The sequence below is a fragment of the Mauremys mutica genome, chromosome 6 (genome assembly GCF_020497125.1).
Source record: "Mauremys mutica isolate MM-2020 ecotype Southern chromosome 6, ASM2049712v1, whole genome shotgun sequence".
NCBI classification, from domain to species: Eukaryota; Metazoa; Chordata; order Testudines; family Geoemydidae; genus Mauremys; species Mauremys mutica.
The window spans coordinates 50,637,137-50,653,664 of record NC_059077.1 but is presented as its reverse complement, the minus strand read 5'-3'; the positions used below and the strand labels follow the sequence as shown (position 1 = coordinate 50,653,664).

Here is a 16,528-nt window from a genome sequence, read left to right as displayed (position 1 = left end):
GTGGGGATTTCTCAAACTTTCTTTTAGGTTTCAGTTCAAAGGGTTTGCACTCCTGAAATTTTGCTTTTGGTTGCAAGATGTAATGAATCCAAAACCTCAAATCAAAACTAATTTGAAACTACTTAGATTTCCACTGATTTCAGGACAAAATCAAACACAACTGTTGGTTGTAAACCACAAATCCTTCTACTTTCACTTCAGTGTGGATGGGGAAGTTACCATTCTGAAACTAACAAATATATTGCACCTCACAGATCACATCTCCTTTGCTGGTATTCTTTGGTTTCCCAGCCCTACGTTTACCTCCAGGAAGTCCCCCATTCGCACGGCTGTTTTACTAACTCTGGGGCCTGAGAGTCCAGTGCTTAATTTGTGCCAGCGCTTGCCATGGCTGAGCCCTGGTACCTCTAGACGTGTCAGTTCATAGCCCTGGCACCTCTGAGCTTGGCAGTTCATAACCCCAGAATCTCTGGGCTTGGCAGTTCATAACCCCGGCATCTCTGGGCTTGCCGCACCAGTTACAAACGTTTTTTAAAAATTGCTGGAGCCCCAGCACCTCTTTCATTCCCAATTAAGCACTGTGAGAGTTCCCAGAGTGGACTGTGATAATAGGGAATCCTTCTGTAGAACTAAGGAATTCCCAATCTGGGACTGAATCTCCAGCCCTAGAATCATAGAAGTGTAGGGCTGGAAGGAACATTGAGAGGTCATATAATTCAGCCCCTTGCATCAAGGCAGGACCAAGTCTTCCTATACCATCCGTGACAGGTGTTATCTAACTTTTTCTTAAAAACTTCCAATGCTGGAAATTCTACAACTTCCCTTGGAAGCCAATTCCAGTGCTTAACTATCCTTATGGTTGAAAAGTTTTTCCTAATATCCAATTTAAATTCCCCTTGCTGCAGATTAAGCCCATTACTTCTTGTCCTACCTTCAGTGGACATCAAGAACAACTGATCACTATCCTCTTCATAACACCCCTTCACTTATGCCAACATCTGATATGCCAACAGAGCCTGTCACAATTTTCAGTGGGAACTTTAAAAAGAACATAAAATGAAAATTATGTTAGGATCAGAAAGTGCTAAAAAATCCCATAAACAAATATCTCAGTGGCATGAATTAAATTCAGGCCATTTGAGTCATGATGCAGCTGAATTGGGAACAGGATGCCCATCTCCTCAGAAGATTTTTCTGTGAATTTGGGAACTGGTCTAGCATGCTGCCATCATCAAAATTAAAAGATGATGGAGCAAGTCAGCAGGCCGTTTCTGAAGTTTCTGGAATAAAGGCAGCTCACTGCGCACAAAGGCATTGGAAGGAAGGGTTAGCAGCTAGTTGAAATGCTTCAAATTACTTTGGTTTTGATCTTGGTTGGTTGGTTGGGTTTCTTTGTGTGTGTTCTTCAACTCCAGTTGTAGTCATCTTTGTGGGCTTTTCTGTACAGTTGTCATCCTTTTTTTTGTCTTCAGCCATTGTCATCACCAATGTTGGCTGTTTTATGTTAGTTCATTAGCTTATGTTTAGTATTTGTCATATTTGGTTTGTTTAGGGTTTGGAAGGCAGAAAACATTGCACTGCCCATTTTGATGAGTCAGCTTAGTTATGTGATGGAATATTTTCAGAATAGGGTATTTTCATTTCAGAAAATTACGGATTTTGACACAAAAATGGTTTCTCTTCTCCCTTTAATGTCAGTGGGAATTGTCTGGCCAGAATGAGATACATGACAAAAATGTGCTTCTTACAATGCAAATTTCAAGGTTTCTTTGAAAACTAAGGGCCTGAATTCAAGGCCCATTAAAGTCAATGGAAAGATTTCCGTTGATTTCAGTGGGCTCTGGATCAGGTCCCATAAGAACAGCAGAAAGTTCAATTAGGGCCAGCCAAAAACCTTACATCAAAACTGTTTTTGGTTTAAAAAAATGATTTTTGATTAAACATTTTTTCCCAAAAAGGTGTGCTATTTTGCTGAAAATTTAATTTTATTTTGCCAAAAAACAAACACCCAAGAACTGAAATATTTCAGCTGAAAACTAAAATATTTTGATTCACATATTTCTTCTATGGTGCCTCGTGGATGTTATAGCTTGGTTTCCTCATGGTCCCATTTTCCTTTATAGGTCAGGCTCCACAGCCTGACTTCATCTCACAAGATGCACAAAGAACAGGGGTTGCCATGCTGCAACCAGCTGCCATCAACATGGGGGAAGACTGTGGTGCATCACAGGAGATGTAGTCCAATCATAGAACCCAGTCCACAGAGGAAAATTAGACTGAGGCACCAAAAATACTCCAATTTGTGGCCAAGTAGTTTGGTTCTCAGCTGAAAACTTTGGTTTGTATTGATTTATTTTTCCTAAAAAGTCAAATTCCTGAAAAGCCCATTTTCTGGCCAGCTCTGCGTGCAGCAAATTCTGACTTTTAATTTTTAACGCTGACTGTGTGTCAGATTTCCATATCTACACTTATGACAAATTCGATCTGTGTTATGCCCAAGTAATGGTCTCACGGTTTTGTAACCACATTCTTCCTTCAGGTTGTCTTGTCCAATATGAATTGTACTTTTTTTGCAGGACAGTGTAGAAAATATCATGCTTTTCAATTATGTGAAAAGATGCCATACACTACCTTTGGGACAATAGTATTCAAAGACTTGACCATCATTTGACAATAATGTGCTGACATGTGGCTGACAGTTATAATTGTTTTCAGACTATCTTGGAAATTATTCCCCTATTAGGAAAAAGAGTCATAATAATAATTCTTTTAAATGACATTTTCTTGCAGTTATTTCCTCTACAATTATTTCTGCCATGCTCCTGTGGTTTGGTTTTGCTTTGCTTTTTAACAGTGGCATATACTATTAATTTTAAACTTTTCAAAAAAAGGTAGATTTTTAATCACACCTCAATTGTTTCCAAATATATCGTTTTAATTTCTATCGCTACAAATTATTCCCCATTTCTGCCATCAGTTTCCAGCACAGGCTATTTGTAACAACTTATCTCTAGCTGTGAGGATTCCCTGCAATTCCTGAGTGCTTTTCCTTTGAATTGGCTACCAATGTCCTGTGCTGCACAGTTAGCTAATGCAGTAGTTTTCAAATGCAGAACTTGTCTACAAGGCAGCATAATGTGCTACTACTGTGAGGTCCCATAATCTCCTCAAGCACACACTATTTTAATGGCTTTTTCATTTTTAATGACTAGTGTACTATAGACTGCTATTTCTCTGACATTCTCCACAAGAATTCTCATTGCCTGATATGACACCTACTGGTATGAACAGAACTGATCAACTATTTAAGTGTTCTAATGCAGTTCTAAAGTTTCTTCTAAGCTCCGCCAGATGTCTAAATTTATTAATCTTATGGACTGTTTTATTTGCATCTGTCATCATAAACACTAATCAGCTTTGAACATCCCTGACAAGTGAGAGACACTATAGTTACTTAAAGAATTTTATTCTCCTGAGCCACTTTAAATTGAACTTTAACTTTTTTTAAGGTAATACACAAAAATATGTCTGAATACAAATAGTACTAATCCAAGGTGAGTAGAAATGACAACAGATTTTTAGACCAATGGCTCTCGGCCCTTCACATTCTGAATCTCTTTGTGACCCATTCTTTATAAATCAGCATTACCAGGCCTGAACTTGTAAAGTGATGTCCTCTCCTGAGAGATGCTGAGTGTATTCTGAGGGGTTCTGGGAGTCATCAGCTTCCAATGAAGTCATTGCATCTTGCAGGATCAATTGCATTTTATGAACCACTGGGATGGCATTGTTATCTGGGTGTTATGCATGGGATTTACAAAAGTAAATATGGGACTTTAGAGCACGTCACATTGAGTTCCTGTGGGAGTTGGGTGCCTAACCCCATTTGGTGTTTTTGAAAATCCAAGCCCTATAGTTAAAATGGATTTGAAGCATCAGTAAAGTAAGATTAGTCAAAGTTTAGCATATTGTGGTATGTTAAAATTTTCTTATATAGGAAAGACTCACAGGTCTTAAAATGGTCAGTGACTATAACATATAAAAAGAAGCCTTAACTTCATTTGTCTTTGAAGTTCTGAGGAAAGTATATGGTATTTTAGTGTTTCTGTTTTTGCCGTGACTTACATCTAAAAATGAACGGTAATAAGAAAACTACATTAGTTGAGAGTTTAGTTCAAGTGACTTATTTCTTGGTCTAAAGGCTTGTCTGCATAGCAAGTTAGTGCACGGCAAGCCAGGGTGAGAGTCTACAGTGCACCAGCTTGCCATGCGCTAACTCACCAAGTGTACGCTGCTACCGTGCACTCCGGGACATGAGAGACTCACACCATGGCTTGTCGTACACCAACTCACCATGTAGAGAAGTCCTCCATGATTCCAGAATTGTGGTCTGTAGCATGTTTGCTGGCAGTCCACAAAAAAACATTTCAGTCACATGGTACTGGTTCTTTTTGGTCTCCAGCTGCTAAATTGCATAGAAGACAGCTAAAAATACATGAAATGCTTTTCAATGTTGCTTTACCATATAAGCAATTGTTATAGTTATCACATAGATGTCATTCAGTTGCTAGCAGGAGAAAAAGTCTTCATGAATGTTCCACAGTTGTGAATGAGACATGAAGTGATCCACAAGACCACCTCTCTAAGACCTTGTCCACATTTGCAGTGGTGCGTAGGGCACATACAGCTATGTGACAAGGTGAAAAGCAGGCTGTATCCACACTGTGATAAGTAACTACACATAGCAGTGAAAGGCCATGGCAGAGCCTTTCCTCGTTGCTGGAGTCTTTCCTTGGTGGAAATGAAACACTCCAGCAGCAGGGAGGCAGCAGGACACCACACTGCTAAAAAGAGAGAGTTGATGTAGGAGGCTTGGCTTGGGCATGTAGAAAGCCATGTAGGCTATATATATCCTACAGTTCTGGTGTGTCTGTCCTCTCGCCCAAGCAGTACCTCACTGTCTATACTGCTATTTATACCCCTGCTAACTGGGCATGCAGTATCTATACTCTACACACCACTGCAAGTATAAACATAATTTAAGTTGAAATCCACAAAGTTTGAGAAACACCCCCTCTCTCAATTTCTGAAATGTTTTACCATAATTGAAAATACAATGCATACCATTTGCTACTATGATTTTTTTTTTTAAAAAGAGTATGAATTGAGCTGCCTGCTCAAACAAACCAGCCATCGTATAAGTTTTAAGACAAAAACATTCAGAGCAAGCCTACATTTCTACTTGTTTCTCAAGAAAGCATATACTCAGGAGATGACTCTTTTCTATGAAATATAATTTGTACATTCACATAACTTCTCTTGATATACAGGTCATTTTTGTATATTCAATAGCTGATCCAATTAAACATCATTTTTTAAGGAGAGACAGAACAAAATAAGAGCTGTGTTTAGTAGTTCTGCCTAAGGAACTAAACCTGTTAAGAAAAATATCAAAACATTGTAAAATAATGTTACAGGTGTAAGCTTAAATTGAAAAAAACCCAAACAAACAGGAAATGTAAAGAAAAGAAACACTCTATCCTTACCATTTACAGGAGCCTTATCTGATTCAGAAAAGTACCTAAGCACATGCCTAAATCAGTCCATGTTCAAGAAAGCAACTAAATACATGATTAACTTCAAGCATGTCTTTAAATTCCATTCTCTTGAATGGGACTTAAGCACATGCTTAAAGTTAAGCATATGCTTAAGTGCTTTCCAGAATCAGGGCATCAGTGAATCATTTTGCTTAATACATGTGTTACAATATAGTAGTAATTTAAAAAAAGAGAGAGAGAAAGACAGACAGAAAAGTCTCTTTGGAAGGTGTTGGAATTGACATAATAGTCTGCAGAAGGTTCTTTCTGTCAAACTTCTTACAAAAGTTCTTTCTGGAGCATTACTTTTTAATCTCATAAATTAGTGTTTTTCTTTATAATCTTAAATCTGTAATATTTTTGATTAAATGAATGCATAATTAGTTAACTTTATTTAATATATTTCTGAGTTAGTTGTTAGTTACTTATGTGCAGCAGCTTCTAGAAATTATGTCTTTTAGCAGTGTTTTTTCTTCTTCAAAGTACTACAGGTACTTAGGCACTATAGATTATTTGCTAACCATTTCATTTTTTAATAGGGGCCTTTTTAGATTTACTTTTGGAAAACAACATTTATTTCAGGCATTAATACAGAGATTCTGACACAGCATTAGCTGCTGTATATAGCAGCACACCTGGTGGCTGCTATATTTTATTGGTTCCAATTTTCCACCATATCAAATGCTTGGAGTGGAGAGTGGTGGCTCCAGGGAGCCAGCTACAACTCCCTGATTCAGGGCCACCCAGACGTAGTGTAAATAAGATAAGGAAGGTTCCAGCACTAGCTTTATGTTGCTGGCACTGCTGGCATAAGGTCTCTTATTTATTGGATAATTTGAGAATTGGGCATAGCTGAGCTCAGCTCTGCCATGCCCCCAGCCCGCCTCTGACAAGTCACCTGTGCTGAGGGCATAGGAAGCAGCTATGCCACCTTTGCTAGCTCTACACCTGTGGAGTTTCTTCCTGCACAGAAGGAATTTGCTGCTGGAAATTTCATCCTGTGTTACAACTATTTTCTTCTTCTTAAATGGGTAAGCAGTGCAAAATGGTCTAAACTCATCTCAGAATCTGGCTTTATTATATTTTGGCCCCAATCCCACAAACGCTTATACACAATTACATGATTACTTACTCCTGAGTTCAACTGTATAAGTAGTGTAAGTAAAGAGTATAAGTAAAGAGTTCTCAAAAAGGGCCAATTCCACATAGTTTAAATAAGAACACTGTTCAGTACTGTTTTAAATTTACACTAAGTTGCTCAACTAACTAGCAATCTAGAGCATTTAATTACAAATATTCAGATATGTTTTTGTGTTAATAAATCAGCTCTTTCCTCCAAATCACATTTCCATGGTTGAATTGCCTTTTAATATCTCAGGACTAAATCCACAAAGGTACTTAGCCGCTGCTCCACAAGGCACTGCAACATGAACCCCCTTGGTGCCCTACCACCTAGTAGAGAAAGAAGTGCTTAAGGGAGAGATTCTGAGATGCTATTTAGTTGAGCAGGGAGCCACATAATCTCTGTAAGTCCTCAGCCAGGAGTGAAATGCAGAGGGAAAAGGAGGGGCTTAGGTTTCCTCTTCTCAAAGGCATTTAGGCACCTGAGTCCCATCAATCTAGGTCTTTAGGCAAGTGACTGACGGGCCAAAGGGAAGTGCCTCCATCCACTCAAGATTCTTAGCCATGAACCCTCTCCTGTAGTTCACTGCCTAAGCCAGATCAGACTGTGTCCTAGGGGATAAAACCCAGACTTCTCAAGAAACACCAGAGAGAAAAAGAGATCCACCCTATTGTAGCCAAGGCCCTCACCTTGGATACAGAAGACCTCTGTTAAAGTCCCTGCTCTGCCTGATTTGGAACAGGGCCTTGAATCTACATCTCCCACATCCCTGGTAAGTGCTCTAACCACAAGGCTATTGGGTGTCCTTTTATACCCTCACACATGCCAGGCAGCCAGTTCCTGAAATTCCCAAGCTAGTTGCCCAGTTCTTTTTGTGTGGGTTATGCATGCTCAGAGCATGCCTACCACCTCAGACCCCTCAGGTGTGATAGGCAAGGGAACGCCTACTTTAAGAATCCTGCCAGGGCTAGGATGCTGAGCAGCTCAGTGGTAGCCGGACTTGGATGATTTTGTGCATGCCCACCAGTGGAAACATAGGCAGCTAGGTAATTTAAATGCCCATAGAGTCAGGTGCCAGCTGAGTGGTGGGTTTTGAGGACATTATTGGTGCACGAATGGTGGACTTAGGTACCAAAAGAGGATGTTAAGCCCCTAAGTATCTTTGTGGATCTAGCCCTTAGTAACTAAAACAAAACAGGAAAAGGAGACATACAAAGAAAGCCGGAGAGTTTAGCCCAGGAGAGTTCTTTGAATCACAGGATGTTAAACTGCTTTTAGATCAGCAGTTTGTAGAAGTATGCATTAAATTGTAATCCATGGTTCTTCTTGTAACCAGTTAATGATCCTATCAGTAACAGCCTAATTGCCTCTGCCAAGTTCTAAATTCTGCTATATTGAAGAAGGCAATGATTGCGATCCAGCTAATCACATTCAAATCTGAAAAGTACACAGCAACAGAATGTTAATTCAGATTCTTTCCCTGGTAATCCATTTGATAACCTGGTGTTTGCAATTGACTGACTGAATATTCATTCTACTTCCTCAGAGGAAGGTATGTTTTTCATTAAATTATTTTAATTCAGATATTTTGTCTATACTCTCCGTTAAATCCTGCTTTCCTTTCTCATACAAGTTGGTTTCAGTGGAAATACTCCTGCAAAGCAAGCAGGATGTAGCCATTTGGGGAAAAACAGGCTAAAGGAACATGTGGTAGCACAGCTGTTACCTTGATGCCTTGTTAATATTAGTTTTGGTTATTTATAATTTTGTTCTTGTTTCAGTATAATTATTCAACACAATGTAATAAAAAAATGTGTACTTAGCACCATGAAAGTGTGCTAGAAAAAAATGATAGAATATAGGCCAAAGTATCCCTGAGCTTTCCACATCACTTCAGAACAACATTACAAGGCCATTGGATATGTTCTGTAAGCATAAAACAACTGTTACTGGGACATTTTTATTAACTCTGGATCTGTGTGATAATAAAGGTTGATTATGATTTTACCTTTTACATCCTTTGAATTTTAATGAGATTTTTTTCCTGCTCTGAATTTCAGTAAGTACTCTGAATATGATGGCCACATAAAATATTTATAAAATCCATCTAGATTATCTTTATGGTTATAAAACAAACAAACAACATCTGTTTTTTAAGAAGGGTTTTTTTTTTCATATACTAACAAAACAGACATTAATTTTCAATATAAGTAACATTCCTTTCAAGGCTACTTTAAGAGACCATTAAGGTCAAGATATTAAAAAATTAGTGCCTAAAAGCAAAGCTCCTAAAACCTTAGTTCAGTGATACTCAGACCTCAGTAGTTCAGGAGCCAAATAAACGGACAGCATTGCGCAAAAGAGCCACAGTAGTGTGAATTCATTGTTTCATTTACTACAGTGCTATATATTCATATTTGAACAGTATGACAGGGGAAATATTTAGATAGATCAGATTCTTCTGACAGCAAAATGACTGACCAAGTATTCTAATTGGTTAATAATTAAATCACACAGCATTTTAATATAATATGCTGCAAAGAACTACAGGAGACCCATTAAAGAGCCACTTGTGGCTTGTGAGCCTCAGTCTGAGTATCACTGCCTTAGTTAAAAGTGCAGAGCAACCAGCAGCTGCCATTGAAGTTAATAGGAGTTGCTTGGTTCTCAGCCCTTTTGAAAATCAGGCCACTTATTTAGGCTCCTAACTAAAGTACTAAGAGCTTAATTTTAGTTACAGTTTACTCTTAAGTCCCCTTTATACTGCTCTTCCCTCCATTTTTGAAAAACTTGACCTAAGATTGCAAAGTTAGAATTAAAGTTCTGCAGCTTTAGGGCACAATCCTACAAACACTAAGCTGGTGAGGGTTTTTTTCAACTTACGTAAGTATACATATTAACTACCACCCATGCTAAAGAACAGTATAGTTCTGCCATTTCACTAAAACACATCTCTGGACCTAGCAGACCTGCAAAATACTGACAGGAGTCAAATCTGCTATTTTAGCAAGAAAATCAATAAATTGGCAAAGAAGAGTCTTGAGGCACACCAATCTACTGCCCACTTCCTTGATCTGTACCAGTCAATGTTCAGGCATAGTCATGGAAGAAGGACAGTACTGATAAATAACTCCTTCCTATCCACAGATGGGGGAATATGTCCATACTTATCCTTCTGGGTCTGCCTAGAGCATTAGATACAACTCACCTCAGAGATGTAACAAGGTCTGACAGGAAAGGTCTGAAATGGGTCCAATCATTCCTGTCCAAATGCTCACAGAGCGAAATCATGGGGAGCTGTTCCTTTATCTCTAGGCCACTCAATTTTGAAGTTCCCTAAGGCTCAGTCCTCTTCTCCATCCTTTCTAACAGCTACATGAAGTCTCTGAGGGGAAGTGAGACATCATGGCTGAAATACAAGCAATATGCAGCCAGTCCTCAGTTCTACATACATTTTGCTTCCAGTAGAAATATCACCATTTTCCGAGCTATCCATCTGCCTGGCTAGAATAAACAACTAGATAACAGAAAGCTGGCTGATCCTGAACCTGAGCAAGCTGGAGGTGCTTTTGGTGGGAATATGAAAACTCTCTGAAGACCTAAAAAACTGTTAATTCACCTCCCAGTAAAAGTTCTGCCCTCCAGCTGTCTAATCAGACCCAAGTGTACATGCCTTTCTGGACTCCAGGTACCGATGGTTGGAAAAATGCTTACTTCAATCTATGTCTAGACAGAAGACTGTTCCCATTCATATCCTACATGGAACTGCTCACATGATCCAAGCCTTCATGATCTCATGAGTAGACTACTGCAACTCACTATAAGTCTTTTCATGACTTCAATGGACTTTCAAATGCAGTGTTGTTGTTGTAGCCATGTTCATCCCAGGATATTAGAGACACAAGGTGGGTGAGGTAATATTTTTTATCTGACCAGTTTCTCTTGGTGAGAGAGGCAAGCTTTCAAGTTCACACAGAGCTCTTTTTCAGATCTGGGAAGCTAAATACAAGGTGAACCAGATCACTATGACTACATCATAAAATAGTAAAGGAGGAAAAAGATGTGAAGGCAGGAAGAGGGAGAGAGAGAAGAGGAGGAGTGTAGCACAGGAGGAGAGAGAATATAAATAAATATTTTAAAATAATAGTAAAGTACCATCTTTACTATTTATGGGGAAGTGGGAGAGAAAAGTGGACCTTTGGCCTATTGTGATCTGGTTATCATCAGATGGGGACCATTCACTTTTTAGTTATGTTGAATGAAAATAAATTGAACTATTACAACCATGTTAATTATCTTGCATAGAGAAAGAATCAGATATTACAGCATGCTACACATGTGCATTGAAGCTTATATAGAAACAATTATAATACTATATGATTGCAGAGCCTCTTATCCAAATTCCTTTCCTACACAACTTCACTTTGTGAATGGAAGTAGGTAGCACTTCTTACAATTTTTACACATGCTATATGTATTAGGAGAGCCATTATTTGATCATATTAAGTCCATTTGCATATGGAAAGTATGTTTTTAAAATGTTTCTAACTGACAAATCATAACCAATTTTCACCAAACCTCTGAAAGGCACATATGTTGCCTAGGGAATATGTCCCTGCAAAATTTAAAGACACTAACACCTAACACTGACCTAAAATTTGACCCTTTATGTTTTAATTTAAATGGAAAAATATTATCGTCTGCCAAAATACATTTTTTTAAAATGGGTGTCAAGTTTTGGGCAGCCAACTTAGAAAAGCCTGATTTTTCTGAGGGTGGCTCAGCTCTTCTGAAAATCAGACTTCTTTTGAGCAGTCTCAGAGTCAACATCCAAAAACTGAGGCATACAGTAATCACTAATACAGAACAATGCACTTCTAGCTGAGGTTGAAAGAATAACAGTAAACACAATGGAAAGTGAAACAGCACATGGTTCTCAACTACAAAACACCAAGAACAATAAATATCCCATTTCATAGCTTTCTCTCTGTATTTTGCCTTCATAAAGTATGATCTATTTTTAAATAGCATTTGCAACTCAGTTTTTGTCAGTGCAAATCATCAAATAGCTTTTTTATGCCTAATAATACAAATTACATTGAAAGGCTACCTTTGACTTCAGAGGGGTTTGAGTCATGTTCCTAAATTGGAGCACTTAGCTCCAGAATTAAAAACAAAATCTTTGGTGTGACATTGTGATGCCTTGGGGTTCAGCCAGACATAAGGGGTTCAGTCACCACCTGCCTTGCAATTCTATGCTATGCTGCTGTGGCTCACAATCTAGACGCCAGCAGCCAGCATACAAGCAAGAAGGTCTTACCCTGGCTTCCGCCCGCCAGTTATTCTTTGCAATGGGACCTCAACTACCATTCCAGCCACAAGTTCTCCTGAAAAACATGTTCTGCCATGTTCAGCATCTCTCATTGTAACTGCTCAATTTCACTGCTCCTTTGAAGAGACAATATACATCACCTTGTTAGTTTAACAGGTGTTAACATACCCTCCACAATTAATTGATTTATTAAAACTAGCACACAGATTTAAGTGATGCCCAAATAGAAGGGACAGGGATAGAAAAGGTTACAAACAAACAAACAAAAGGAAAACTCTGGTTCTAAGATTAAAGTCCAATTTAACAAACTAGAGTCTTCTATTCAAAGTAGTTTTCTCACCACAGTCATTCTTCCAGCAAGGCTGCCCAGTCTTCAGCCAGAATCCAACATAGAGCCCAAAGCACTTGGTTTCTTTATCTCCTCAGGTAAAGGATCATATAACTGGCTTTTGCTTTCTCATATATCTTCCCAAAGTTCATTGACCCTGTTTGAAGAGGCAGGAAGGCTTCCCGGGGTGCAGTCTCTATCCCCCATGGAGATTAAGTGGTCATCTTCCCCCACTTGCCTGCCTGATAGCTTTTTTTACCTTGCATGTCAATATGCTTTTTATTGTCTTAGGTAACACCTGGCTTAATTTACATTGGAGACATATTCAAGCCTGTGGAACCTTGTTCTAGGACCAGCTGGGTTTAGGCACTATCCAGGGATACAGAACAATTTGTATAGTGAGGATGCTGAGAACCGTTGAACTAAACTGTAAACTCAGTATATGATGGAAACCACTTTAAGCCAGGGAGTGCGGCAACACCCCCAGCACCTCTAGTTCCAGCACCTATGGCACTGTCTGCCAAACACAATTGAAGAACATCGTTCCAGCACATCTGCGTAGTTTTTTGCATGTTAACCATATTTACATCACACAAGAATATTAACGATCAGTGAGTTACTTTTCCAAGACACCTTTTAAATAAATATCATGAAACAATGTGTAGGGTGCACTGAGCTGGTTAGGCCAGCTGAAACTCACTGCTACATACCAGAGAGCCCCTTGCTCTCTGGTATTGGGGTGTCACAGACATCCAATTTGCAGGAGACTATTTTGTAAAAAAAAAAATGCATTTGCTACTTAGAACGTATAAGCATAAATATGGAAATGATTTAACCTGGAGCAAAAACTAAAATTCACGGGGGTACGTATATATTGGGCAATAGATGCAGTTAAAGTGCCAAAATCATTTTAGAAATCTCCAAGCCCTCAGCTAGTGCAAATAAATGTAGCTTCACTGAAGTCAATAGAACCAAACAAAATTATACCAGCTGATGATCTGGCCCCTAGTTTGAGAGCTGGGGAGCTGGGAGGGGAGCAACTAAAATTAAAGTTCCACACAAGAGGAACCCATTAGCAGCTCTAGGAAATAAGGAATGTAGGCTGCATTTATACACTCACACGTATCACAAAACAAACAAAATGCCCAAACAGCACATGTCATATAACAGACCATGATTGTGTGGAAATCCTAACTTTGAGGCTGCAGAAGCATATGAATACTGAAAATCAGGACTGGAGAAATAATGCACAAGTAATTCTAAAATCTCTTTATTAGGAATGAGGAAGTCCTATCCAAGATGTAGGATTCTTGTAAAGCCAATCCAATATTTATATTCCAGATCTTGGAAAATACTGGTCTAAGTAGGCTCTTGTAAGTTAGAAGACATTTTGGAAATCAGCTTAAACAATTGTTCAGGTGGTTTCTCTACAAAACTCAGGGCTTTCCTAAATTAGCTTGTGCTCTTGGGCATCATAGCTGCTATGACATGATCAAGAATGTATCTTTATGTTTTTGTGTGACACAAAGTCAGTTGCTGAATTTAAAATATTATAACTATGTTTGACTTTCTTATTTGTTTGTTTGTTTATAGATTGACCTCCTTGTGCCTACAAAAGTGACTGGCATAATTACTCAAGGAGCTAAAGATTTTGGTCATGTACAGTTTGTGGGCTCTTATAAACTTGCTTACAGTAATGATGGGGAGCACTGGACCATCTACCAGGATGAAAAACAAAAAAAAGATAAGGTAAGATAATGAGGCAATTGATATTTGGGTTGCATTTACAGAAAGTAGTAACCTCCGTGCTGGTAGCCTGCAGGTTAATATGTACTGTCTGTTTTATGTGGATCTATATGCTTAGAGTTCCACAGATAAAAGTCAAGGTGAACAGAAAGGAATCATAAACCACAATGACATTCACTGATACTATAATATCATACATATCTATGCAATGTGCCAGATCCAAAGCTATTAGATGCGGGACATAAAACTTTACAGTTCTCCATTTATTGAAATTATTTCTCCCTTGAACTCTGCAATAGAATGCATATAAAAAGTAGCTTGTTTGTGAACAAGCAACCCTGCTGAGATTTTGATAAGTATATGATAAAATGTGCTAGCTATTTTGAAAAAATAAATACTTTTTTTTAATGTGCCTTTGTACCAAATGGTTTTGGGTGATTTTTCTGGTAATTAATCATTCTAGGATATCATATACCCACCCATATGCATTAATATTGCATCAGCGGTCTTAATATGCTTTAAAATAAATTAATTCCAGAACTCTTCCTTTTGCAAATGTTAATGGCAGATGTTAGAGAAAGGGATGTTTTAAGGTGTTGAGTGCCATGTAATTTTATATCAACATAGTCTAGAGAAAAAAGAAGTGACATACTGCTCCAGGGACATGATCCTCACTATAGTAGTCACATGAGGTGATCAAGGGGACACCACTATCAAAAACAAGCAAGATATTCATAAGTCACTCACATTCTTATTTTCTATGCAAGTCTGAGCTTTCAAAATAGTCTATTTAAAAATTCTCAAAGAGAGTCTTCAACTCAAGTGGTCATCAAAAAAAATCATTGTGTGTCTTCTTAATGATCCTTGAAGAGGTGATTGTTGTCTTTGTGATTTTTAGATAACTAATTAATTCCCCAATTAATATAAATATCTGATGTTCAAATAGCTTCTTATATTAGTAACCAGTTTTAGCAAGGTCACTTGATTCTATATTGGTACATAAAACGTATTACTACTCACACAGTAATGGCATTGTAAGTTATTATTTTAGATGACTGCATTTAGATACAAAACATTTGCCAAAGAACATCACAAAAGAAGCTTTTGCATCTTAAGCATTTAGGGAATAAACAAACAGGTTTTCACCTTTAAATTGAAACATAAGTTTAGAAGTAACCAAAAAATTTCACCACTATACATATTTTCCTTAAAGTTAAACAAATGAAGACTTTAGACTTTATAAAAGAAATCAGTGTCACAAAGCATATTTCCAGAAATCTTTGTGAGTTTAAAACTGAGGTTTTTCTCAGGAGGGACAGGAGCGAGGGACGGGAGAGGGGAGGGGAAGGGGTAACCAAAGACTCCCAAGTCAGCATTTATTGCCTTGAAAAAACAGGTGCCATACATCATTTTGCTTTCACATTGTAGAAAATAATATATTCACATCCCTTAACAAGGCAATTGTAACCTTCTTTTTTAGAAGACATTTCTATGGTAGTTTACCTTTAACCAAACAGTTCCCCAGATTACAATCTAGATTAATAGATTCTCACCCATCATACTTCAGGAACCACTGTGATCATCCTCTCTGTCCTCCTGTATAACATAGGCCATAGAATGTCCCAAAAATAATTCCTGGAGCAAATCTTCTAGAAAAAACATCTGATCTTGATTTAAAAATTGTTAGTAATGGAGAATCCACTGTGATCCTTGGTAAATCGTTAAAATAGTTAATTACCCTCGTTGTCAAAAATTTAACACTTATTTCCCTCCTGAATTTGTCTAGCTTTAACTTCCAGCCATTGGATGATGTTATACCTTTCTCTGCTAGATTGAAGAGCCCATTCTTTTTAATTTTATAACATTCTAGCTTTTTTAATCAAAATGTTGTGCAGTCAAAGACTTTTCAGAAGTCTAAATATATTACATCAACATTATTGGCTTTGTTAACCAAACTTGTATTGTCATAAAAAAAAACATATCAGGATAGTTTGACAGGATCTATTTTCCATAAACCCAGGCTGATTTGTACTTATTACATTATCTTGTCTGGGATCAATGTCAGCCTGACAGACAGGCCTGTGATTACCTGGGTCGTCCTATTTAGCCTTTTTAAAAACTGGCACAACATTAGCTTTCTTGCAGTCTTGTGGAACTTCCCTAGTGCTCCATGACTCACTAAAAATCAACATTAATTGTCCAGCGAGAGCCTCAGCCTGCTCCTTTAAAACTCTTGGCTGTAAGTTTACTGGACCTGCTGTTTTAAAAATGTGTAACTTTAGTAGCTTCGGTTTAACATCCTACAGTAGATTTACCTACAATTCTCAATTAAAACTCCTACCACATAGTCTATGCATGGGACAAACAGCAATAACTAACATTTAGCTATATCTTTCTAACAC

General features: G+C 38.0%; 1 protein-coding gene across 1 annotated transcript in view; it reads left to right on the top strand.

Annotated features, from left to right (window-relative positions):
* EDIL3 (EGF like repeats and discoidin domains 3) overlaps positions 1 to 16,528 on the top strand; it is a 427,756-nt gene that overhangs the window by 389,085 nt on the left and 22,143 nt on the right. Inside the window, exon 10 of the mRNA XM_045022223.1 lies at positions 13,974 to 14,129. Coding sequence (XP_044878158.1) covers positions 13,974 to 14,129 — 156 coding nt within the window. The remainder of the gene's footprint in view (positions 1 to 13,973; positions 14,130 to 16,528) is intronic.